Source organism: Daucus carota, chromosome 3, assembly GCF_001625215.2.
Source record: "Daucus carota subsp. sativus chromosome 3, DH1 v3.0, whole genome shotgun sequence".
NCBI lineage: Eukaryota > Viridiplantae > Streptophyta > Magnoliopsida > Apiales > Apiaceae > Daucus > Daucus carota.
Genome location: NC_030383.2, coordinates 14,673,024 through 14,698,556, shown reverse-complemented (window position 1 = coordinate 14,698,556; position 25,533 = coordinate 14,673,024). Strand labels below are relative to the sequence as shown.

The 25,533-nt window shown below is 33.1% G+C and overlaps 1 protein-coding gene across 1 annotated transcript; it reads right to left on the bottom strand.

Annotated features, from left to right (window-relative positions):
• Positions 1 to 597: 597 nt before the first annotated feature.
• On the bottom strand, positions 598 to 22,834 carry LOC108214712 (uncharacterized). The gene is made up of 27 exons (XM_017386867.2): positions 22,584 to 22,834; positions 22,335 to 22,439; positions 21,447 to 21,622; positions 19,374 to 19,647; positions 19,220 to 19,287; positions 19,059 to 19,128; positions 18,597 to 18,905; positions 17,358 to 17,437; positions 17,210 to 17,261; positions 15,914 to 16,067; positions 15,701 to 15,788; positions 13,712 to 13,817; positions 11,914 to 12,001; positions 11,005 to 11,102; positions 10,200 to 10,382; positions 9,237 to 9,488; positions 8,814 to 8,909; positions 8,625 to 8,719; positions 8,490 to 8,553; positions 8,311 to 8,401; positions 8,151 to 8,224; positions 6,387 to 6,635; positions 6,217 to 6,290; positions 5,527 to 5,633; positions 3,316 to 3,434; positions 1,664 to 1,741; positions 598 to 1,263 (listed from the first exon to the last, which is right to left on the bottom strand). The coding sequence occupies exons 1-27, from the start codon at positions 22,728 to 22,730 to the stop codon at positions 1,057 to 1,059; spliced, it is 3,504 nt and encodes a 1,167-aa protein (XP_017242356.1). The 5' UTR covers positions 22,731 to 22,834; the 3' UTR covers positions 598 to 1,056.
• Positions 22,835 to 25,533: the final 2,699 nt, after the last annotated feature.

Here is a 25,533-nt window from a genome sequence, read left to right as displayed (position 1 = left end):
TAAAGTTTAAGTGACACGAACTTATGACTCTTTTCTTCCCATCCAATTATTACATTATAATTGGACGTGTATTATGAATGTTACGCAAGGTGTACCTTCCAATTATTAAAATTGTAAGTAGGCATGGATTATGAATATTACGAAAGGTCTATAAAATAATGTGAAACAAAAATGATAAATTTGTGTGAAAAATGTGGAAACGAATGAATAAGTAGCCAGACTCATTAAAATTAACTTAATTGATAGACCCGTAAATGTGGATTTTTTTTCTTCTTTTTATGAAAGTTTATTATTTTTAAAAAATTTGAAAGATAAACAATTGAAAGGGAATTAATGAAAGCGCCCATTAATGGATGGGACAATATCTTTACAGAGTTATTTTTACAAAGTTCCTGGTTGATTTGCTTCCACTCTACCTGGGAAATATTTGATTTGCTGATTGTTTTATTTCTAACATAGCGTCATAAAACCAACCATAAGAATAATGCTGCTAGTCTGCTACCCCGTGCTACGATGGATCCTCGTATAATAAACTGTACACGCGTACAAGGGAGCTTTATCTGGACATGATGCCAGATTGCCAGTGCCGTGCCGAAATTATGTAAAATGGTAAACATCTCAAATTGCAAAAATATACATAATGAAGAATTCACTCATATATCATTCTTCGGTTCAGATTTGTAAACGGACCACAGCGATTACATATTGGCAGGCTTCTTCATCTAATTTAACAAATTGATATTATCATTATGTCATACAAATAGGTAATCGTACATTAAAAAGTACAACTATTTACATCATTTTCCTATTTTGATTTCCCTATGCCAACACTTTAAATCTACACTATATGACTAACCAATCTAGAAAAGATACATAAGAAACTAAGCCAGTCCTACAACAGCCAACTGTGATGGTAGATGTCGACAGACAAACTTCCAGGCTTGATATTCTAAGCCGGCACGAGAATATCACTTGCACAGTCCAAGTCTTTCTGACTGAGGATGACGGGCGGGGACACCGGACATAACACAAGGAATTATGACAGAGTAGAAGTCTTCACAGTGTGCTACCCAAGTCCTCAAATCTTTGTGCAACTGAATGATAGTTCATGGCCTCAAAAATCTCAACTAGTGATTTTATTGCTTTAAGAATCACTTCTTTCTTTTGTATCTCAGTGGAAAAATGTTCATCCTCATTACTTCCGCTTGTATCCCCAAGAGACAGGCACAATTCTCTAAGCCACTCCTCAAGAAAGGATGATTTCTATAGAGAAATTAGATTAAGAATCAGTGAGCAAGAAAACTGTTTAATCATAATAGAGCATCTGATGATTTTAGAGTAGAAAATCTAAAATCAGGTGCATCTGACTATCACTTGGTTCAAAATTTAGAACTTTCAACGGACTTGTCCCAAATGGCCATCTGATTCAGTACTAAGCGCAAGGAAATCTACAGAACACCAAATTCACTTGTACAGGAAAAACAACAGCTTTAATGACAGAACTAGTGGCATAAATAGTATTATCCATGGTACACCATTGGATGAACATGTTTGTGAAAGACAGCTTAATTCGATTTTCAAGAATCTTAAAATCATATGTAGATTCTCATGAAAAAGAGAAAATCAATTATTGGACAGTTATAATAAATGAATTTATGCTTACTTTAACCAAAATCTCATGAACATGTTGGTGATCAGTAGCTGAAGCAAGGCCTAGTAAATGAAGCATTGTTGACGTCAGCTGTAAAAACCAACAAATGAATTTAAGTGTAAATCGGAATAAACAGTATGAAAGCAATGAAAGAAAAATATTTGCCTTCTTACGAAACAACAATGCAAAGAGGATAATGATGAGAAGACATATACTTGTTTAATTGATTTAACTTAAAATTAGTGGTTTGATCTACTGCTACTCTGACCAATCATATGACCATATAACTTGAAATATTGCCTTCTTCAACACATGTATTGCTTTGCCCAATGGGTCAATTGTTCAGAATTAAGGAGTTTTACCAAGAAACTTCTCTTTAGCATAATTAACTTACAAGTACTGTTTGAATCAAACATACATATTACAAGATTGTATAACTTGACTTGCATTACATGCATTTATATGAAAAAAAGGGTAACAGATACTGACAAGATACAATTAGAACTGGAATCACATAAAAAAATGACACACTGACCTCTATAAGATACAACCTTAAGCACAGAAAACAACTAGAAAGTTATATTAAGGCACATCCTAATAATTTGTTGTACCTGCTTACTGAGTTACAAACAGAGAACATAGGATATTAGACCTAATCTTATATTTCAGAAGATCAATGTGGTATTATGTACACTCCACTTACCCTATGAAATAACCATCCTATAATGAGGTCGAACACCACAGTAACAGTACACTGCTAGTCTTTTAAGTGCAAATATTCATTCTCAAGAAACACATTTAAGTCTACATATTACTTGACTTTCTACTAGTAGCATCCCAAGGTCAAAAAATTTGTCAACTTTTAGTGCCTTGTAGGTCTAGATTCTACCATAAAGTGCACCAACAAAATATAAATCCTTTAGGGACCTACTGTGACAACCCGAGTTGGTGACATGCTGCACCTTGATGGTTCGGAGAGTACTCTTTCAATATTTGGTTTTTACTTAAGATGGTTTACTTCACATATGACATTTTTTCATTGTAATTCTACTTCTACTTCCCATTTTCCTCCTCTTTCCAAGATTCCTTTTCAATTATTTTTATTACAGATATTTGCCTTAAGTTTTGACTTTACTTGTGCTAAAACTATTCAATATGTAATCACATGACACCTTCAATATAAACTCTTTGCACATTGTTAGCACACTACTAACATTGCTTTTTCTAATCGTTGTTTATGTTGCGCCCTATAATCACATATATATTGAAAGGCAAGAAGTATGTATTATTCGGCCATTGGTTAGTGCTCTCTGGGTATCACTTTAGTTGGGCTTGGAGCTACATCATGCAAAACATTGCTCCACTTTCTGGTAAACTTAAGTATTTCTCATGGAGTATGCAAAGCCCTTATTATGTTAAATATGTATCAATTTTTTTAAGGAGCAGCTTGTTGGTATAGCAAGTCACATGTAAAGATTATATATGACTTGGATAGTTAGGCTTGATCTGCTGGGTCCCTATTTTCATATCCTAAGCCTCTGTATACCACTACTATACCAGGTGCACTGGCTGGTGTTAAAGCTTGTGTTTCATTGATTCTATCAGATTATTCATAGAATTCTGTGCAGAGGTGATTAAATAACTTGAAAAGCCAGGAACTTTACCTGCTTCTGAAGGGCTATTCTGTATCTGAAACTAGATGGTGTTGAAATTTGTTGTGTATTTAAATTCTCAAGCATCTCCTCCACGCTCCGCACGACATCTGTGAATGAGCTCCTATAATCTGCATATAGCGCATGGTTTTGCAAAAAGCCAAAGTCAAAAAATATAGGAACACGGAAAAAGTATTCAAAGAATGTGCACCAATCCGCTATTAGTTTGCTACAAACACATTAAGCAATATCAAACAGATGCAAACTTTCTCATAAAATGTAAATGCTATTTTATTTAATTAAAACAACACTCAGAAGTTTTCTAAAACATCAGTGCTTATAATAGCTTCCGTTTCCACATCATTTTTATTGAATTTAGCACACCTCACCCTTTTGCAGATATCATCCATCACTTCGACTACTAAATTAGTTAAAATTATTCAAAGTAAAGCTGCACAGACGGGATGCTGAATCGCTGATATTGCGACTAATTGCAGAGGTGAAACTTGGTGTTCAATCCTCATTAGCAAAAACTGAGACACAATGATATTTGAAAGAATTTCAGGATAGAATGTTGAGAATATAATGTATTCCCGACTTCTCTGCTGAATCATCTTGGAGTCTTCATATATGATTTCCCAAGTATTCAATGGAAGTCTTTATTAAGTATTTTGAGTACACATACAGTTGTCGTATAAAGAAAATTTAATTTAATATCAGAACCCCATAAAGTCTTCTTATATACATGCCTAAGTATGCAATAGAAGTCTTCGGTAAATGCAGCTGCCCACATGTTAACTTAGGCTTTCATTTTGAGTCTGTTCACAAATAGTGGTTTGTCCCACTCTTATTTGTATTGGTCTTGTAAAGCGTGACATCAAACAGATGCTAGGTGTCGCTGCAATAGTCATTTTGGAAAACAGTGTGCTTTTTTATTTGGACACTTTATTCTTCTTTCTTCTCTGCTAGACTGCTGCTTTTTGAAAGTGAAATAGAGACTTTCATTGATACTTGAACTATTGACCTGGCTAGCGCTAACGCTTTGCAGGATCATTGGAGAAGGGTCTGCTAATCATGGCACGAATTCTGTGTTTAGGTAAGTATAATACCGAAGCAGTTATGCCGACAACGGCCGAAATAGCGGAGGTGATTGCCGACACTATCTATAGGATAAGCAGCTAGATCGATTCCTCAAAATCTAGTCATTCGAGGTCCAAGTCAAGATCCAAGTACAAAGGCTATAAATTCACTTCTTATATGATATTCAATTCTTTTCTCTATTTTATATTTTATACTAGCTGGCTGAGACTAGCTAGATTGCCCTTATCTTTCTTCTCTTTTTATTAATCTTGTCCATGTAAATCTCCCATCTCCGCCTCTTTTCTTCTTTCTTTTTTATGTATCAAGTTAACACAGAACAGGCTTGGAAATATTTTTGTCAACAGTATTCGAAAGTTTCAAAATGAATTGCCCACAAGGAAGTCAGGGTTAAGGAAAAAAGGCTTATATTATAAAATAGTGTACTGACAGTTTGTACAGGTCTTCCAAAGGCCAAAGCAATTCACCAAGTATATAGCTTGCACTTTAAATGATCAAACAGGAACAACTCAAGATACCTCACAGTGGCTACAGATATACTCTTGAGCTAGGGTCCTATGTTCTACGCACAATTTTTGCTTCTTTCTACAATTATCAAGGCAGCATCACCCAAACATGGAAATAACTTCTACAAATACTCCCTCCGTCCCATTATACATGTCCTGAGTGTGACTATTTGCACATAACTTGAGATGCATAAAAAAGATACTTCTGATTATTATTTTTCAATTTTCTTTTTCTGAATAAATATATAAACTATAAACTTTTATTCACAAAAGAAAATTTCAAAAAGATTAAGCGAAAGTATGTTTTTTATGCACTTTAATTACGTGCAAGATATCAAACAGACATATATAATGGGATGGAGAGAGTATCTAATTCCTTTACAGAAATAAAATTATAAAGTTTGAATACAAACATTGTCTACAAATTTGTCTGTATTTTTAAAATTGTAGAGTGTAGGGAAACAAGAAATAGAGACAAATGGTCTTGGGCTTTAATCTAGCAATGGGAGGAATGTAATAATAATAATAGACTAAGCAGTTGCTTAATTAGAACTTAACAGACTGGTAAAACATAACTGAAATGTTAATAATATTCGGATAAGAAGTTACAGATTAATACCAAGTACTGATGCAGGGACAGCCAAAGCAGCAGCAGCCTGTATCTTGATCTTAAAGTTTGAAGAATTACAAAGCAATGACAAAAGGATATTATACACAGATGGAGCCCTGAAAAAAGATTGCCACACAAACCAAATAAATATTTATACATCTGTATAAAATGTTTCAATGGGGTAGAAACACATGAAATCTATATATGACGTTTTAAGAAATACAGGCAAAGCAAAATGAGAAAACTTGAGGATTCTATCCAGAGATTGCATTTATAGAACTATTCGACTATTTAGAGTAGTCACCCCAGTTTGTCTTGAACTCTAAATCAAACTCTACTAACTAGAGTATACAACTAATTAACTCTCAATTATAGTTAATTTAATTATTAATTTTTATTAAAAATAATATCGCTGAATATAGCATTATGCATGTGTACGACTAGACACCATCTGAATCTACATTAAATAATTGTACTAGGCATTATAAATTAAAAAAATTTAAGAAGTTCTTGATAAATGATACATCTAATAACTAGTCGCCAATCAAGTAATTCCATTAAACTTTAGACATCTATCCCCACAATTGTCTTTTAAAAGTTGACTTTTGAACCTTCAAACTCTAAAAAATACCATATTAAAAAATAAACATGCAACATTCCTAAAAGAAATTATAGATTGTGTTTGTTAAAGTGCCTTACCAATCCATATCTCGTAGCTTTATTGTCTCATTCAGGAACAAATTGCTTAAAGCATGACACACATTCCACTGGACCTGCTCATAGTACCAGAGTGTAATATAAATCACCCAGAAATGAATAGTCCAATATACAGTTTAAGGTATATGTTCCAGGATTAATAATGAACTTACCTTCACGTTCCCAGTATTAGCACAAGAAAGAAATGCATGTACCATCCTTCCTAACATAATTGAATTAACCGCAAACTCTTGTTGAACAATTTCTCCAGTGATTGGTGGCACATGCTCATTACACCCACTTGTCACTAATGATAAGCTCGCAATATTTACTTGCCCATCACATGAACGAAACTGACTTTGACTTGTTAAATGAGCAATTCGGGAGAGATTTCCAAGTGCTCTTACAGCATTTGCTTTAATCTGACGTCATGAATGAAAATATAACGAAACAAATTCTTCAAACGGTAGACAGTAAAAGATAATAGTCATGAAAAGGCTGAATCCATTTTATATAGTTCCAGTAGTCAAGGTGTCACAGTAAAGGGGTGGTCAAAACTCGGTGGAAAAGGAAAAGAAGAGAAATCCCAAGCGATAAATTTCCAATAAATAAGGCTCCTCTCATGTATTTGAGACACATTCAATTCATTATCTAAGATCTGGGATGGAGAATTTATTATTTGTTTATCAAAACAGACTGTTTTCTAGCAGAACCTTTTTCATTTTCAAATTTTGGCAGCTTATAAAGTATGTTTGTAGCTTCAATAACGGCACTTTCTTATTTTTTTGATTACTTTTCCAATGCTTTTTTTATTACACTTGTAAAAATACTAATATAATATGTAGCTTACATAACTTTCTAGCTGATTTATTTACTTGCGTGTTCTATATTATTTACATCATTAGTCAAGTGGAGTGTCGAGCTAATTTAGTTCCCTGGGATGAAGATGAAGTTGATTAACAACAGTTAACATTCTCTGCTTCCTCACTAAATGTTTAATCAATTGCTTGATTTTTCTTGGTGCTTTATTGTTAAGTAATTTTAATATATTATTGTCTCTGAAAATATTTTTTACAGCCTATGATTACCCTAGATATTTTAATATGTTTTTGTTAAATAACAAGTTGTTGCAGAATACTCAGTCGCATAAATTAATATTAATAAGTTTTATAAAGAAGAAAGTTAATTACATGATTAGTTTTAGAACAAGTTGAACAGAAATTGTGGTTGATTAATGAATTCGGATTACCAGTTTTTATATCATGTGGTAATTAGTTAACACATCACACATGTCTCTTCTTAAAACTATTTGCCTAGTTCACGTTAAATAATTGTAAGGGTTTGGAAGATTATGTCTTGGTAGATCATGCTTCAACTAAACATTGTGCACTCGCAATTATTATATTTACACATCAGTAACTACTATATCAGTATGAACTATGAACTAACATATGCTTTTTTAAATCTTCATTTCTGATGTTATCTTCAAAGTTAACATTGAAATACACTTAATATTTTACTAGAACAATTCTACAGAAAAACATAGACATGCATACCCCAACTCCTTGCACTATGTGGGGTAATAGACCTCGCACACCTACACAGTGTACTATGATGTGTCCCCATACCCGTGTCCCCAATTCTCAAAATTTCCAAGTCCGACACGCGGATATGTGTCGTGTCCGACACTCCGTACCCGAGTCCGAGTAACATAGGCTACACTTTATTGCACCGTCTTTTATGAGATTTTACGCAATTTCACGTGAGGTTTGTTTCCTAAACCAATTATCTCAAAGTCTAGCTCACAAAAAGAGGGCAAGGGATCCATCCATTATGGAAACTCTCCGTAGCAAAAAAATTTACAAGTAATTAAAGTTGTAAGAATCAATACAAGGACTCATTCACTTAAAGGGCTGTAAGGCTAGACACATGCATACCTTGTCGCCATCTTTTGTCAACCGCATTGCACAATCAATCAGTAATGGAATTAACTCAGAGCTCCACTTGGCATCTAATTTAGCAATTAAAGAAAGAAACGAACCAAAAAGTTATTCACCACCAAGTTAAAAATCCTGTCTTTCTGAAGCTCAAACCTACCTACAGAACACCGGGTGGAGGTGTAGCCACTCAAAGAATGACGGACAGAATCACAAATGTTTGCTATAGCCCAGGCTGCAGCAATCCTCACCTAAAATTGTTTTTATAGTTTAGCCTTCCTGATTACAAATCAGTAGTATATAAGGAACAAAGAACAAGATAACAAGTAAAAAGAATACCGCGACCAGTGGACTGCGAGTGTTGAATTCGGCTGCATAGATAAATTTCCCAACTATCTCTGCACTATGTACAAATTTAACACATCATAAATTATATGTTTACAGGTATCGAAAGAAACTGAGGTGCATAAATACCTCTGAGAAATATGTGGGAAACATGCAATGACACCAATGGCACGACAAGCAGCTGACCTAACTGAAGGAACCTCATCATTCAGTGCAACATTGATCTAAAGAGGTTTAACAGAACATCAATAGGATTTGTTATGTTTCCAACACAAAGAAGATATTGACTATACGACTATTTGTTGGAATAAGACTTACGGATTTATAAAGAACAAAATCCTGTTTTTCCTTAGGAAGAGATAAAAACACCGAAGAAGTAATTCCTGCGAAACAAGTAACTGCAGCAGTCCTCACCTACCATTAGTAAACATGAAATAAAAGATTATGCCATAATACAATATAAAGAAACAACTTTGGGATTTCAGCTGTAAACTTCTTCTTTTTTGACATTTCAACTATTTAACTTCAGCAGAACTTACTGATCGACCCAACAACAGGATTATTAAGTGGTTCAAATCATTCCAAAAATCAGCTTCTAAAAGTGTCATGCGTTACTAAGAAACAATTTCACGTCACATGGTTTTTTGTTAATAATCCAGAAGTTGGTTGTTACATGATGCAGATGAGTATATAAGAAAATAATTCATGAAGAGAAGTTGCAAAGCCATTGTCTTCACTCACCAGGTATGAACTATGTAACAGAATCAAAGGCATATAACTATCGATAGAGACACACCACTGAGTGCTTCCTGCACTCGGCATTTGAAGTTCCTCGATCGTCACAGCTTGACTTCCTGAACCATATAATGGAGCTGATGAAACTGTCTTTATCTTGACACAATCAGATGTGAATGGGCTGTCAAGTAATTTGTCATCTGAAAGGTCTTCCATTCCTTTGAATCCAGTTATTGCACGAAGGCATTCATCCAAAACCTGTAGACAAGGCATTAACATAGAAAGGCAGCTCCACATAGCTCACTATAACTACTTTTAGGTACTAAATTCTGGTATGAGATGCTTAATGAGTAACAACCATGTCTACAACAAAAAAATAATTATACTTCTGGAGTTCGATTTCTAGGATTTAACATTATTACAGTGTTCCAGAGGCCACGATGCTAGTGGCCCTCTGTTACAAGCATAACCTGTTCAATGGGGCTCTGGCTTGTTTTGTGCTCAAATAATATAAAATATTGCAACTCATTTAGGTCATTTAAATCAATTTCCCTGTTTATGCTTTTACTCCCCAGCCATCAGGTAGTCTATAAATATATTATATAATTAAGTATGCATTCCAATATGTTACTGTTACTATTATAAAATTGAATATACAAAACAAATATTATATGCATTAATATGTACAACTGACATGTGAATAGTGAATAATCTATCAGATCATATAAGTGTTAAAATATATTCAGCTTATCTGTGAAATGGAATACTAATAATCAGTAATCAAATAATATACATGTAGACTGCTGTAATCAGATCAGTAAGGATATCACGCAAACAAAAGGTGGTGTAGGAACACCTACTTTGGAAATAATAAAAGAACAATTACTTGTAGCAATTATACTCACAACAGTAATTTAGACATACATGATACATAACTAAAGCTACTGTGTTATGAAGGTCAGAAATCACCTTGACTGCAGCAGCAGTAACTTTTTCCTCGATTGCAGAAGCAGAGTGTCCAGCATTGCTCTTCGAGGACCATGTTGAATCTTTAGAAACAACAGGACTCAGGAATCGAGAAACAACCAAAGAAACTTGATCCCAGCAAATGACCATGATATTCGGATAATTGTGTGCAACAGCTCTAAGTGCCTGCAACAAACTACGTATGAGATGTATCTAAGAATAACAAGTAATACGGTAAACAGTGACTACTTTAAAATTATGAGGAATAGACTACTCATAGTGTGCCAAGACTGCTGCACTATTAAGGATATTCACCAAAATTATCATAGGACAAGTGGACAGCAAAAATAACCAATATACATATGAGCGTATGCGTACACGAAAAAAATGTGTGAGCTTAACATTCTCTTTTCCTACATATCTATCTACTTAATTTTTTTGGGAACCAAGTTTTATGGTTCTTCAGAAACTATTTAATATCTTACTTACAATGCAAACAATCTAATGTAAATTTCCAACTCTATGGGTCCCGTTCTGATTGATCCGGGGTCCAAATAGAACTTCATTAATTAAGTTACTGCTAAGTTAAGTGGCAAAGTAAGGACCAAAGTTTCGCAGATCAACATGTTCTTTATAGAAAATCATATAACAAAATTACTAAACCGTATGCTATAATATACATTATTAATTTAAAAAAAAGTATACATTTATTAATATAAATCACAGAAATAAATATGTAAAGCCTATACATAAATAATATGCTACACACTATTGGTTCCTACAAAGATTTTTTTTATAGTAAAATTACCTGTAGTGCCTCAAAGCTAATAACGGGATTGATTTCTGGATCTGAATACCCAAACAAGGTAAATATAACACCTGACCTCCCTTGATATTCAGATAACCCTGAAAATTATCAGCATAAAGACCTGATTCAATATCAAAGCATGCATGCAAAAGCTATACATACATATACATATACATATACATATATATATATGTATATGTATATGTATATGTATATAAAGAGTATGCTGACAACAGACACTTGTATGTGCAGCAAAAATCACAAATTACAAACTGCAAGAGGAAAAGCCCACGGTTATAAACAAACATAGTGCATAACTGAGATCAGTGCCTATCTTAAGTACCACACTTTAATATGTTAAAATGTGATTTGTAGTCAGCTAGTCGTAAACCCAATTCATGGCATCTTCTCTTCAGCTAAACAGCTTCAGAAAACCTACGGTTATGACTATAACTTTGCTAATTCAGGTATGATCTTCTTTGTAATCATCAATATATCACTGGAGCTATATATATATGGTCAGGATCAAATTAGAACTTTAATTTGAATCCGAAATTAGTACCAATATGAGCCCCTGATTATATAGCTCGCATTTGCTATTGTGTACATAGTGTCTTCTGTAAATTATAAATTATGGGGTCAATCTGCAGGACAACATGCTTATTTTATGAGATTGAATACTACTTTCTTTGGGGGGAAAGTTTTATTCTATAAATCACAAAATGCTTTACATTCTTATAAACATTATAAAAAATAATTATAAAAATAACATTGTCTTCAACAATTAAATACAAAACAAAGATTGGTTCTGAAGTAGCTAGTGACCCTATATACACACAAATATGATAGTTTGGCAATTTATCATACTGACTTTTTAAATGAAGAATAAACTTAAAAAACAACAGTTACCTGTTGACAGCTCTGACAGAAACAAATCATTCACCTTTGAGGAGGGGGATACTGACAAAGCTACAGTCAAGCAATTAATAGCAACAGCCTGTAGAAAATATATATTGTAATTCCGAGATAAAGGATGTAAAACTTCTACAGAAGCATAGGGACAAATAATTCTGAGGAAAATCAATGTATAACACCCGTACAAACATTGCGGAGGGCGAGAGAGGGATAGACGATCGCATGGATCAAATAAAGGGAATAGCTGGTGACTTTTGTTAGTATAACTAAGACAAGTTCTTATTTTACTTTAAAATAGACTTGACAAGTGGAATCCAACTGTTACCTAAGCACTACTCCCTCCGTCCCCCTGAGTTATATACATTGGGGGACGGGGACGCGGCACGGACTTTAATGCTCTTCTAAAGTATAGTTCTATAACTTATTTTTAAGATTTTTCTTTTCTGAATAAAAATTTGAATGTTATATTTTTATTCAGAAGAAGAAAATTTTAAAAATAAGTTATAAAACTATATTTTATAAGAGCATTAAATTGCGTGTCGAGCAGTGAAAAAGAAACATATAGAGTTACATGGGACAGAGGGAGTATTTGTTTAAGATTGGAAAACTGAGTTCACTGATTTAGCTTTTCTGCAATCATGTGTATATCATATCTCTCATAATTTTGAGCAAGGCTTGACAATTATATGATTTACATGTTTGCTTCTCAGGTTCACTTTTACTACTAATGATTAAACTATAGTTACAATTACTGGAGCTTCGTTCTGTCTTCATGAATCCAGATCAAATGCAAGTAAGGAACTTCTACAGTTCAATAAACATTTCCCGAAATAACAAGAGATCTAAATCAGATAACACATAACGTTCAAGATTATTTCAATCAACTTTATGCTGGTATTTCAAACGATTACATTGTAAAATGCCGGAGATTACTTTTTTCATGTTCTTTTTATGCCTGTCTAAAGGAAAATTTATCAAAAAGAAGTGCTTTAGGAAGAAATGCAATTAAGACAGATAAATTAAATGTGGAACGTTGTCAAATTTATCGTACAAAATATCTCTAAGATGCAATTACAATTAAGCACAAATTAGATGGCTCTATAAAGGTTTGGCCAGATTCGTGAAAAGGGGGAGGGGGGGCTGTACAGTTTCATGCTTCTCAGGTTCACTTTACCACAAATGGTTTAACTATAGTTTCAATTACTTGAGCTTCATTCTTTATCTGTCTTCATGAATCCAGATCAAATGCAAGCAAGGAATTTCTACATTTCAATAAACATTTACCGAAATAACAAGACATCTAAATCAGATAACACATAACGTTCAAGATTATTTCAATCAACTTTATGCTGGCATTTCGAACGATTACATTGTAAAATGCCGGAGATTACTTTATTAATGTTCTTTTCATGCCTGTCTAAAGGAAACTTTGTTAAAAAAGAAGTGCTTTAATAAGAAATGCAATTAATACAGATAAATTAAATGTGGAAAGTTGTCAAATTTATCTCAGAAAATGTCTCTAAGATACAATTAAGTACATATTCGATGGCTCTATGGAGGTTTGGCCAGATACTTGAAAAAAAAGGTATACAAGCATACTTCAGTTGATAGCTATTAGGACGTAATGAATAATAAGTCATCCAAAGAAACTTCATTGTAAACAGCCTCTTCGTTTTCCATTAAGACATCAACCCAAAAATTGAGGAGCACTAGGCCGCGGTTACATCCCAATTTACCATATTTAATACCACTTGTACGAGTATAGATTTGTAGCAACATTTTGAATACTAACCAGTAGTCCACTGTTGTGATCTCTTTTAAATAAATAACCTTCTCTAACTGTTGCATGGAGAGATCTGATAGTTGTTGACAGTAACTCGTCAGGCAGTCGTGAATATCTGTGTAATTGCATATTAAGATATGGATATCAATACATAATTGCATATATCATTTTGCAACACAATCTTTGCATCATGAGTACAATTAGGTGAAATGAAGTAATACACACCAATTTACTTCTTATGGTTTCAATAGTAAACCTGCTTATATATCACCCTTGAGCTAAACACGAGACATCAAAATGGTATATGAACCCAAAATACTAGATTTTCTAGTTAAAACTTGGATTCAGAATTAACGGTATATACGGGAAGCCTTCATCAAAATTGCACACTGACATCATGATGAAACAAGCAAAAAATCAAGTTCGGACACTGTAATATTCAAACAGCAGACCGCTAAAAGTTTTTAGTTTCCACAGTCCACATAACAATACAATGATCAGCAATGTTCAGTAAACTATCATCTGAATTGCTTGGTTTTGTAAAAAATAACTCTGTTCGTGTATAAAGTTAAAGTGACTTGTAAGTAGTAGGAATGATAATGAAGAACGGAAGGGAAGAATATTTTTATAGGCTATTAATTAGTTTATATGTATTTATATGTATTTAATATACAGATAAATAAGGACTAGTCTTTGTACTTTATATGTAGGTTAGGAGTTTTGTTATTGGGCCTTAGTCCATCATATCAAATCTTAGGGTTTCTATTCTTGTACAAGTTATGTAACCCCACGGTCCCACATATTATAGTTAGACTTGATTTTTGGAATATTATAGAATATTAAAATTGGGTCTCTTTTATGGGTTGTGATCCATAGTTTAATCTCCCTTTTGCGGTTCATCAACCCAAGATTTATTTTTTCATGGCCTTAGTTCATATAGCAATTGCTGTTAAAGCTATCCTGCATCAAATTAAGGACTTATTCAAATTATATATTTTAAAATTCCAATTTGGTTTTGTAAAAAATGGATATGATCCCTCCTGTATGTAACTTCTAGTACTTCTTATTTGCTTTATTCATATATTATAAGTTTGCTTTTATATATAAAACCATCCAAACATGCAGTAACTGAAGTGGAAAAATCACTTATTCTTGTAAGTAATAAAAGTAACCTTGAGAGACAGTAACTTTTTATCAGTTGGAAGTAAGATAAATACATAATAAACCATTCCCATGTATATAAGTAAATTTATTATCCACGATTAAGCTAATATAGACAAGGCAGATTAAATTCACTTTATTTCCCATAAAAAAAATCCGAAATAATGTTAGACAAGAGGCATGAAACGATTTGAGAACAATATATAAGGTTTTGGTAGACCATTAACTAAGAATTCCTCGAGTAAGACACTAATTCAGGGAAGAATACTCTAATACTTGTCTTCTAGGATACTTAGTTTTGAATGCATATTAACATATTTAAAATTAATGATTGTCTATCAATTATACATATCAGTCTCAGAAAAAGAAATATATTTATCATTGGGATTGCATATTCTCTTTCAAAGTCCATCAGTCCTTAATAGATGTCCCAAAAGATATACTCCCTCCGTCCCAAATCTTTTGTCGCATTTGACTTTTTTGTGGTCAAATTGACCGAACTTTGACTACCATTTACTTTTTATCCTTTTATAATTTACCAGATTTGAAACATAGATATTAAAGTAGATAAAATGTACTTTCTAGGGTTACAAATTTTATTACATCTCTATTTATATTTTATGTGCAATATTTAGTTAAAATTTGGTCAATTTGACCACAAATAAGACAAGATTTGGGATGGAGGGAGTATATACCATTGGGATTGCATATGCTTTTTAGTTGTAGAGTTTTTTACGGACTCTGTGACAAACCATAACAATAGCAATAACAAGGTGACCTATGTAACTAGACAAACTGAAAGAACACTAATAGGGAAAAATGAATTAATACGCTTACGGGGTTGATGATATCAAAAGAACGAGAACTTTGAACAAGGATGCCACCAATCTACTATGTTGTTCGCGTTTGATTAAGTACAGGATTCCTAAACCACATATCCAAACAACATTAGTTAAGACTCAAAACCTTTATATACTAATTAATATGCAAAAGGCCTCCACTGAAATAAGAGAGACCCACATAAAAGGAGTTCTAAAGCATCTTGAATACCTGTATGAAGTTGCACGAGAATCTGACCAAGTGAACTGGAAAGTGACATGTAAGATTCACGTTTAGTAGGTTCCCTATATTCTGCCATCTGAAGAAAGACAGATACAGGTGCATCCAACATTGCTGCAAGAGTAGAGGCGCATGCTAATCGTGCCTGAAGACCATAAAGTAAAATTTGTTATCAAAAAACCCAATGAACTTTTTGTGACAGCTAAAGTTCCAAACAAACTATACTCATTAAAGCGTAGCTTGTATGACAACTTTTTGTTACTATTATTCCTACCACCATAAATTAGATTGAGAAATATTATTAACTGGATGAATCCTAGTACTATATGTGACTAGTTATAGTGCAGCATATTTTGACATAGAAATCGCCAGATGATATCTAACCACTATGGAATAAAGAAATTGCCACATGAATCAGTAGTCCGAAGATGCTTATTATAAAAACTGGATAATGAATACTCATATCATCTTGAATGTTTACTAGGATATTCGAAAAGAGATTGACAGAAAATCTAACTAGTGAGGAACTCTTTCTTAAAATCATTCTTCCAAGATTAGAAGTTCAACTCTCTGAATACCCATAGACGGTGGTTTAAACATACTATCTGATTCATATTACTTTTCCCCAAAGCTGTAGCTTCTGGCCTATCTGTAACAGTAAGAGATTGAATCTTAAACACTGCTTGAATTAAATATTGCATTCTGTTGTAACTCGCAAATCGCTTTACTTTAAACTAGCCAATCAAGGGTCATGGTTTCTCCTTGTGTTTGAAGTCCTTATATTGTAAACTTTAACTTCTTGCAAATATTCCAAAGGAACAACTCCATAATATCTATATACTGATTTACCTTCCCCTAAGAAATATTATTTTCAGAACTCTTCCTAGCGTACTTTAGTTTTTTATATCCCGCAGTTTGATTACAATTGCATCAGGACCAATAGGTTAACTATGGGCCAAGTGCATTTCATAAACATATCGCACCTAGTAGATAAGATAGAGACATGCATGTCCAAATATAGATATGTCATAAGTAGCTAATAAAACATACTATGTTCACATACAAGATATGTCAGTAGTAGCTAAACGAATATATTCCGTTTACATACAAGATATGTCATAAGTAGCTAAACAAAGATTCTTAAAAAGATTTTTATAGAGGAAAGGACCAGAATTGAACTAACGTGAACAGTGAATACAGTATAAAACAGAGCAGCAAAAATTAAAAAACCCATAAACTATGAATGCTATTGATTCTTCAAGCACCAACTGCAGGATGGAAACATACCTTTATATAAGGATCAAAGAGTAAGCACGTCATTAAGTTTGTGTCACATTTCCTATATGCAATAACAAGTTAAAAACTTGGCAGAAAGTTAAACAAACAATAGCACGAGTACACAGGGATAGGCTAGGTTAAAAAGAGAAAATTATACCTGAGTTGCAGCACGTCACTGGTGGGCAAAACCATTGTCCATTGGGAAGTAATAGATTTAAGATCTGCTCGACAAAGATCCTACCAGAAGAGTTGAAATATTTTAATTTAAAAAAATACATATAACAAAAACAAAATGATCTGACATAATAGTACGGATAGAGAATCTAACAAAACTGAGGAACCTTCTTGCTAACAGCTTTATCAGTTTAAATAATCCAGAACTCTTTGTCAGATAAGTAAAATTTTTAAAAAGAAAAATGAGAAAGTGGTATAGCTAGCAGAAGGGGCTATTTTAGATTCCTTACCTTCAGTTACCCAATATATCACAATGTTTGATACTTGGACCCTCATATCTCTGTATTGGATTATCCGAGGGTACTTGCAAAATCCCATATTCATTTATGCCATTCAAAAACATACTCAGAATTGATGTTTAGTAACTATTTACACGAGAGCAAAATATTGATAATGGGCAAATAGAAACGTAGTGATTTTTAAATTCACTTAGTAAAATTGAAAAGTATAGTGATAAATAAGCTCCAAACTACACTGTTTAAGCTTCAGTTCAGATGACTATTGCATAACTACCCATGACACGGAGTTAATTGATCTTGTTTTTACTATGGGTGATAATGTAATTTACATATTAAAAGATGAAAATTGGAGCTTATTTAGTAAAAGGTGGAGCTTATTTATCAATTCATGTTTAAATCTTTGACTTGAACTCTCACCTTTTAAATGATTAAATTTATGTTAATAAGTGTTATAAAGCATAACATCAAATATATGTACACATTAGTTTTTTAAATGGTGTATCCCCGTGTTATGATATTTGTCAAATTCCTGATTCCCCCCTCCCCCTTTTTCTTTCTTCTTAGTTGGTACCTATATAAGCTTCAGCCAATCCAATAGTTCCATATGTAACTAGTAAATTAGATACTGCCTCCATCTAAACAAAAATTGGCCACGTTTACTTTTTATGAGTCTTTCACCACATCAAAAAGCAGACAAACATCAACAACTATATTTCACGCACTTGAGCAAGTTAATATATTCAAGAATATAGTTTGACACTAAATAAGAAAATTTAGTCAGTTAGCAATATAGGTAAATATGGAAATCCACATAATTTTTTATTTTACCAACGATCCAACCTAAAAGCTGTACGTTTCTGTAGAATTGATAAGATAACTGGACACATGGGGTATAAACCATGAACTTTTGGTATATAGAATACCTGCATGCAAACAATTGCAGCAACTCTGGCCTTGGAGCTGTAAATATTAAATGCTTCACTTGGTGATCCATCACTGTCACTATAATCCGAGTCAGATGACATGAGATCAGGTGAAGAAACTTCATGATTCTGATTTGATTTTGATTTGCGCAAATGTGGAGGCTTGTATGGGCCAGAATTTGTTGGATGTTTTTTACTTTTATTAGTGTCATCTTGCTTCTTTTGACTAGATACAGGTAAGATAATTTGTGGTTTATGAATAAACCCATAGTTAAAGAACATCTTCAATGCAGCTACCAAACCAGCGACCTGTAAGAATATTAAAGATCTGTTTATACAAGACATTTAGTAAGAACAATACTTGTCTTCACAGCAAGTATAGACAGATTGTTACTTGATTGTATGCCAGGAATCAGAACATACTTGTCTCTATCTTAAAAAATACTTCAATTGTTTACTTACATGGTCTGTAAGGGATCCCTTTGGATCTGTAAGAATTAAGTGCAAGCATTGAAGCAGTGAAGTGTAGAACCTGCAAATGAAAGCACCGCCCCTAATTAATTTGCAAGCTCAAAATTGTATCTTAAATATGGTTTATTACTGATGGAGGGGCAATAGGATACTTGGCCAGAGTATTGTCTTCCACTAGGAAGCCCTTGGCTGCCAGGACATCCATTATTTTCCGAAAGACCTATTTTTAATACAGAAACATTTCAATCAGAATTCCATGTATATATGTATATATTCAATCACACCACATAAGAAGAGCATGATTACCACAACTGCCGATAGCCAACGGTTTACCGGTAGGATGTTCCCAACCCTTAAATATATTTCACTAATCATGGTGAAGACTTTTGTCTGAACCTCCCATACACTGTCAACTATGGATGCTCGATTTCCATTTTCAGATTTACTTCTCCAATCAACACTGGAGTGAGATGCATTGATTAACTCAGGTTGAAAGCATGCCACAATGTTCAGCAGGAAATTCAATAGTATAGGATTTTCTGCTAACCAAGTTGTTCTCTGATACAAAGCAGAAAAACTCCTGGGTGTAAATGGTAAAAATCAGCCACCATAAAGTCGCATTAATTATTGATTGCTTAAGGCTTGACAGAGAAATAACAATTAGCTACTCCCTCCGTCCCAGCAGGTTGTATACATTTGGTGTGAACACGGAGACCAAGAAAGTGTAAAAAATGAGTAAAGTTAGATGAAAAGTGGGTAAAGTGGTGGGACCCATTTGTATTTAATTACAGATTTGTGATAGTGGGAGAAAGTAGTGGGTGTAATAGTGTTTATATTATTATAAAATGAAGATAGTGGAATAAAGTAGTTGGTGTAATAGTGTTTTACATTATTAAAAGTTGCTAATTTAGGAATGCATAGAAATGATGGGACATCCCAAAAAGGAAACTGTATAGAAATGACCGGGACGGAGGGAGTACTAATAACTGCAACGATATTCACAAAAATTATAAAAGCCTCAAATGGTTTCAAAATACCAAGAAAATACACTTTTGAGGTTCAGAATAAATGTCTTTGTATTTATACAAGCAGATGCCATGTGTCACGTATTTTGGAAGAATGGGAGACTAATAACATATAAGACCATACAAAACAGCAATATATTTATCGCAGATATATAGTCTGCGTGTAGGAATAGCAAGCAAACAGTAATATGTTGCTTCATTATATATCAGATATCAGATGCACCTAGGAGAAAAAAACATGCATGTTGTTGCTTGGGGCTTCTAGTGAAATAAGTGTCAGCACAACTTCGCCAATGGACATGCAAAGCGACTAATCAACATTTTCGTGCATCAAACTCTCGCCACATTGCCTGAGCCGCAGAGACTGCAGAGAGTCTCACCCTCGTAGAAACCATTGGGATGAGGACTCTATAAGTAAGGGGCACTTTAACATATTTGGAAGAATGGGCACTGGGCCCACCCACTTCTCAGATTAACAAAAGAAGTGACTACATATATTATGATATGACGAATTAAGACAGATCTAGTCAGACGAACGTCCTAATCTTTCGTCATTGGATATGCAGGTATGCTTATTTCACCTAATATCATCATATTCTTTCGCCTTTTTTCTTCTGTTGTGATGCAGCACTTCTCTCTTTGTGGGTTACGTACGATAATAGTTATAGGAATATAATTCAATACAAAAGTTGAACTTTGAATTATACGATATGTTAAATATATAAAATTTAGACCTATAATGCACTGTATTTTTATATATCTTGAAAATTCATTATTACTTTCGTTGTTTAATATAAACAATATTACTTTCTTTGCTTGAAGTGTACATTTCAATTTGATATTTGCTCTCAGTGCTAATACGATAATAATATAGTGAAAAGTAAATCATTGCTTTACTTGAAAAGTAATATCATATTTACCATTTTTTTCAATTTGGTTTGCAATTAATCATAATAATTGTTCATATGGTTGATTTTATTTTTGTACATATGGGATTTAAATTTATCACTGGAAGGCATACAAGCATGTACTTAAGTTTTTGTAATTTATAATTTATATGCTTATTAGATTCATTTAGTTGATAATTACCGACCCTCAAGTTAGTTTACAGATATCTAGATACCGAGGGACATAATATACTCAAACTGATATTAATCAGTCCTTTCCTATGTATACAATAATCTTGTTATCATACTATACTTTTTTTTGCAACTGACTTGTTCAGGTTGCGCTAACAAGAAACAAAAACGTTCCTCGCACGTATAATCTCTCCCCCATTACAGCATGACCATTGCATATTGAAATTAGTTTAAAAGCCTAACAATGTGGAAAGAAGATGAGATGACATACATACCGCAGAGTTTTAATACATTGTTCTATGATTTGGACCACATGAGGATTCCCCAGAATACCATTCTTTGTAACAAAATTTTTGAGGATGACATCTACTAGTTTCTCGTAAGAGCCTATCACAACATCCCAGGAAGATAAACTCGTGTCAAAAGAAACATGAAGAGTGACAGTGTAAATCTGCATCAGGTCATCAGGTGAGAACAAGAGTCAAAGAGCTTTAGCATAAACTTAACTAGAAAAATATAAAACTGCAATATGTTTATTACAGGTCACTAGAAGATCAGCAATAACAGCAGGTCGATATGATCGTGTATGTACTACCCTTACACAGATTTACATGTTTGTGGTGTACAACTGCCTAAATTGTTAGTAATAACATCTCAAAGTTCAACAAAACTTCATTTCAAGTTTTTAGAAATCATTTTGCAAAATAAAGAAGTCATACTTGATATCGATAATGTGGTTGTGATCAAATTAACAAGCAATACTATATGTGTAAACTGTTTCACAAGTGCGATGAAGTAAAATGATTAATTTAAAGCCAAGCTATTATAAATATAACATTGTAAGTTTGAACATCATTATGCCATAACTAAATAGGAAGAAACTGAAGTATCGGTGGGTTTTTCCAAAGCAATGTGCCAATTTTCGTAATGGGTAGAGAGTGAGGATATAAGAAGACAACTGTAAAATTAACTGAAAAGACGTTATTTATTATGTAAAAGAAACCAAAAACAACTGCAACATATACAAGCGAGCCGTAGATAGGTAAGTGGCAATTCACGCTCAAGAGGATAGGTAAACTGAGTGCTACACTAATGTGGAACTCAAAACCCTTGTTCTGCGTTCACATTGTAGAGGGTTGTATCCAGGGAAAAGAGAATCTTACCAAATGAGAGAGGTGGCGAAAAATATCGACCAATTCATCATCCTTCTCTTGAGAAGCCGATACAATCCGAATCGCTTGAATCAAAAACACTATATCCGACGAAACCTAAAAACAAAGCAGGAGCAACAAAATCAACAACTCCGAAACAAGAAAGCACTCACCGAATTCAATTTGGAAACTACTAACAGAAACTTAAACTAACTGAATAAGTTAAAAAGAAAGACGAAAGAGAAGTATTGAATAAGTTACTTCTTGTGGAGACAAGTGAGGCAGTGAGGCAATTAAAGCATCGGAATGTGAGAAAATGATATGGCGGAGAAGGGAGATCGTCGGCGGCGAAGTAAGGGATTCGTCTCTCAAGGTTAGAAACGCCGTGCGCCATGATCTAACTGACATTGTTGCCGCCGTCTGCACCTTTCTTTCACAACCAGGCTAATTCATTACATTACCTTTAGACTAAATTACGCTTCAGTGCCTCTAGTTAAGCTTCGCACAGGGAAAAGGATACATAAGTATGTTTCATAATTCCGTTTGGATTTGTTTTGAGTTTTTGAGTTTTTGGTAGGGGTGAGCAAAAAAAACCGAAAAACCGAAACCGAGCCGAAAAACCGAAAAACCAAACCGAAAAAAACCGTAACCGACAAAAACCGGAAAAAACCGTAACCGAACCGAACCGATATAACGGTTTGGTAACGGTTACGGTTTTACCCCTAAAACCGAACCGAAAAACCGAACCGTTTATATAATATATAATAAAAATATAACATTTATTATATATTATTATATATAACATATTATATATACATATGTGCTACAATATATTAATCATATATTTTAGTAAGAGAAATTGATATAATAAGTATATAAATATTTTTCTAAAATTAATAAAAGTATTAAATTTGTATAGTAATTTTTTATCGTATAAAAACCGGAAAAAAACCGAAACCGACCCACGGTTAACCGAACCGAAAAAAACCGTTTGAAACGGTTCGGTTACGGTTTCTACCTAAAAACCGAACCGAACCGAAATACACGGTTCGGTAACGGTTTTAGGTAGAAACCGAGCCGAACCGACCCGTGCACACCCCTAGTTTTTGGGTTTTTAGAAAAATTGAGTTTTAAATTGAAAATAATGACACTAATATTATTATGATTTATGCATATTTAAATTACTTTTCAAAGTAAAGGATTCTATGTTTCTTTTTGAGATTGGGTAATCTAATTTATTCATATTTGATGTCAATAATTTTGATATATTGATGATGTATATGATGGCGTTGATGGTCGATGATGTTAAATAATCTGTGATGAAAATATAATGTTGTACACGTAAAAAATTGTGAAATTTGAATATATATATATATATGCGCGCGCGCGCGCACGTGTTTAACTTTAATTATAATATTATTGTGATTGGTCTATTATTTCAATTTTATATTATTTTTCTCTATTATTAGATTTAATTTTAAATTTATATTTTACTACTTTTCAATATAAGATTTTTCTCAAATTTCAACCTCGCCTTCTTCTCCAACTCTTTCCAATTCTCTTTATACTCCCTTTGTTACTGATTATTATCTTTATTAACACAACAATGTATATTAAATGACTGATCTTTTTCTCCTTCTTTCATTTTTTTCACACATTCTTTCTCAAAAGTTCGAAGTTCAACGCTTCGTCATCTTCATCTTCTCTGACAAGTTTCATCATCTTCTTTTCGCTCCAATTATCTCCTTCCATGATATATATATATATATATATGTGTGTGTGTGTGTGTGTGTGTGTTTGTTTGTTTACGATATTAGTACAGATTTTAAGGAACACTCATCTTAATTGTCTAAATTTGTGGTTGCAGCCTTTACAATCATAGTTGTAACTTTTGCAATCATAATTGTAATTTCTAGAATTATGCTTGCAACGATTGCAAGTTGCGGTTTATAATACAATGCAAAGGCTCGCACATGTCATGCATAATATTATGATGGACGGATACATGATAAAAAGAGAAAAGTGAAAAATACGAATGAGAGATATGCGAAGAAATGACTTGTATTTTTGATTTAATGATATTAAATAGTGAAAAACAATATTTTTGACATAACTATTTAGTTTTCATTGGTTCTAGGAATTTGATTGGTTTAAAATTTAATAGAAATTTCGTTTTGCAACTATGTAGGGTAATGATTATTTTGAGATTATATGCAATAATTAATGTTGGATAATGATAATTATTTTGAGATTTTACACAAAATACAATAATTATGACTCGAGATTGATAACCGGTTATTTTAGTTACAAAAAAATCGAAACCCTGTATGTTTATCCAACCCCGTATGTTTTGTTTTCTTAATGGCAAAGGCACACAGCTAGTCATCATCATCGATGCGGTCAGTATGTTTTGTCTTATAAGTGATTGTGATTTTCGTTATTTTGTTGCCTATTTTTTGTGCATTAACATGATGATTTGCCTTTGAATTCTTTGGAGTTTGTTAGAATAATAATAATGATAGTAATAATAATAATACGATTTTTGTGATTTAGAAACACGATCACATGTGATCAATTCTATGATTGAAGTGGGTGATTTTGCATTATTCATCGTACTTGAATGTTTACACAAGTCTCTTGATCCATTTTGTTCAGTTCATATCTTGTTTGATTGTGAATTAATGTATCAGACTTGGCTGTAAATACTATTCATAGTTATATCCAGATCAAATTACTTTGTAATATTAAGCCATAGTTATATTACTAAGTATGCAATTGTAATGTTAACTTGTTAAGCCACTGTATTAGAGAAATTGTATGCTCCCAATACGTATATTTGTCTCATAGTCTGTGTAGAGATTTCGTAACTGAAGTTTTTCAGGTCAAGGTTTTAGTTGTTGATAGATGAATCCTGATTTCATTTTTAACAAGTTAATTTTGGTTCGATTATTATACTTATTGATTGTGTTTGTTCTTTTACAAGTCAGGAACTATGTATTAAATTGCATAGTAATCTTTAGCTTAATTTGTGTGTGAACTAAAGTTAGCATTTTTGTGTATTATTTTGATATGGAGACACGATTTAATTCTTATAAATCACAATATGTTAGAACGATGTAATGGTGGTTGAATCCGTTACGTTTTTGAATCCATAATTATTATGATTGTGTGATTTTTAGGAAGTAATTTACTTTTAAATTGATTGGCTTTA

What these genes read in the sequence shown, in the direction of transcription:
- LOC108214712 (XM_017386867.2), bottom strand. Translation starts at nt 22,730, where the DNA reads ATGTCAGTTAGATCATGGCGCACGGCGTTTCTAACCTTGAGAGACGAA. An exon ending in TTACTGCTGCTGCAGTCAAG is followed by an intron (nt 9,489 to 10,199) that starts GTGATTTCTGAC and finishes CCTTGTCTACAG; the next exon opens with GTTTTGGATGAATGCCTTCG. An exon ending in ATTTTGTTCTTTATAAATCC is followed by an intron (nt 8,720 to 8,813) that starts GTAAGTCTTATT and finishes AAACCTCTTTAG; the next exon opens with ATCAATGTTGCACTGAATGA.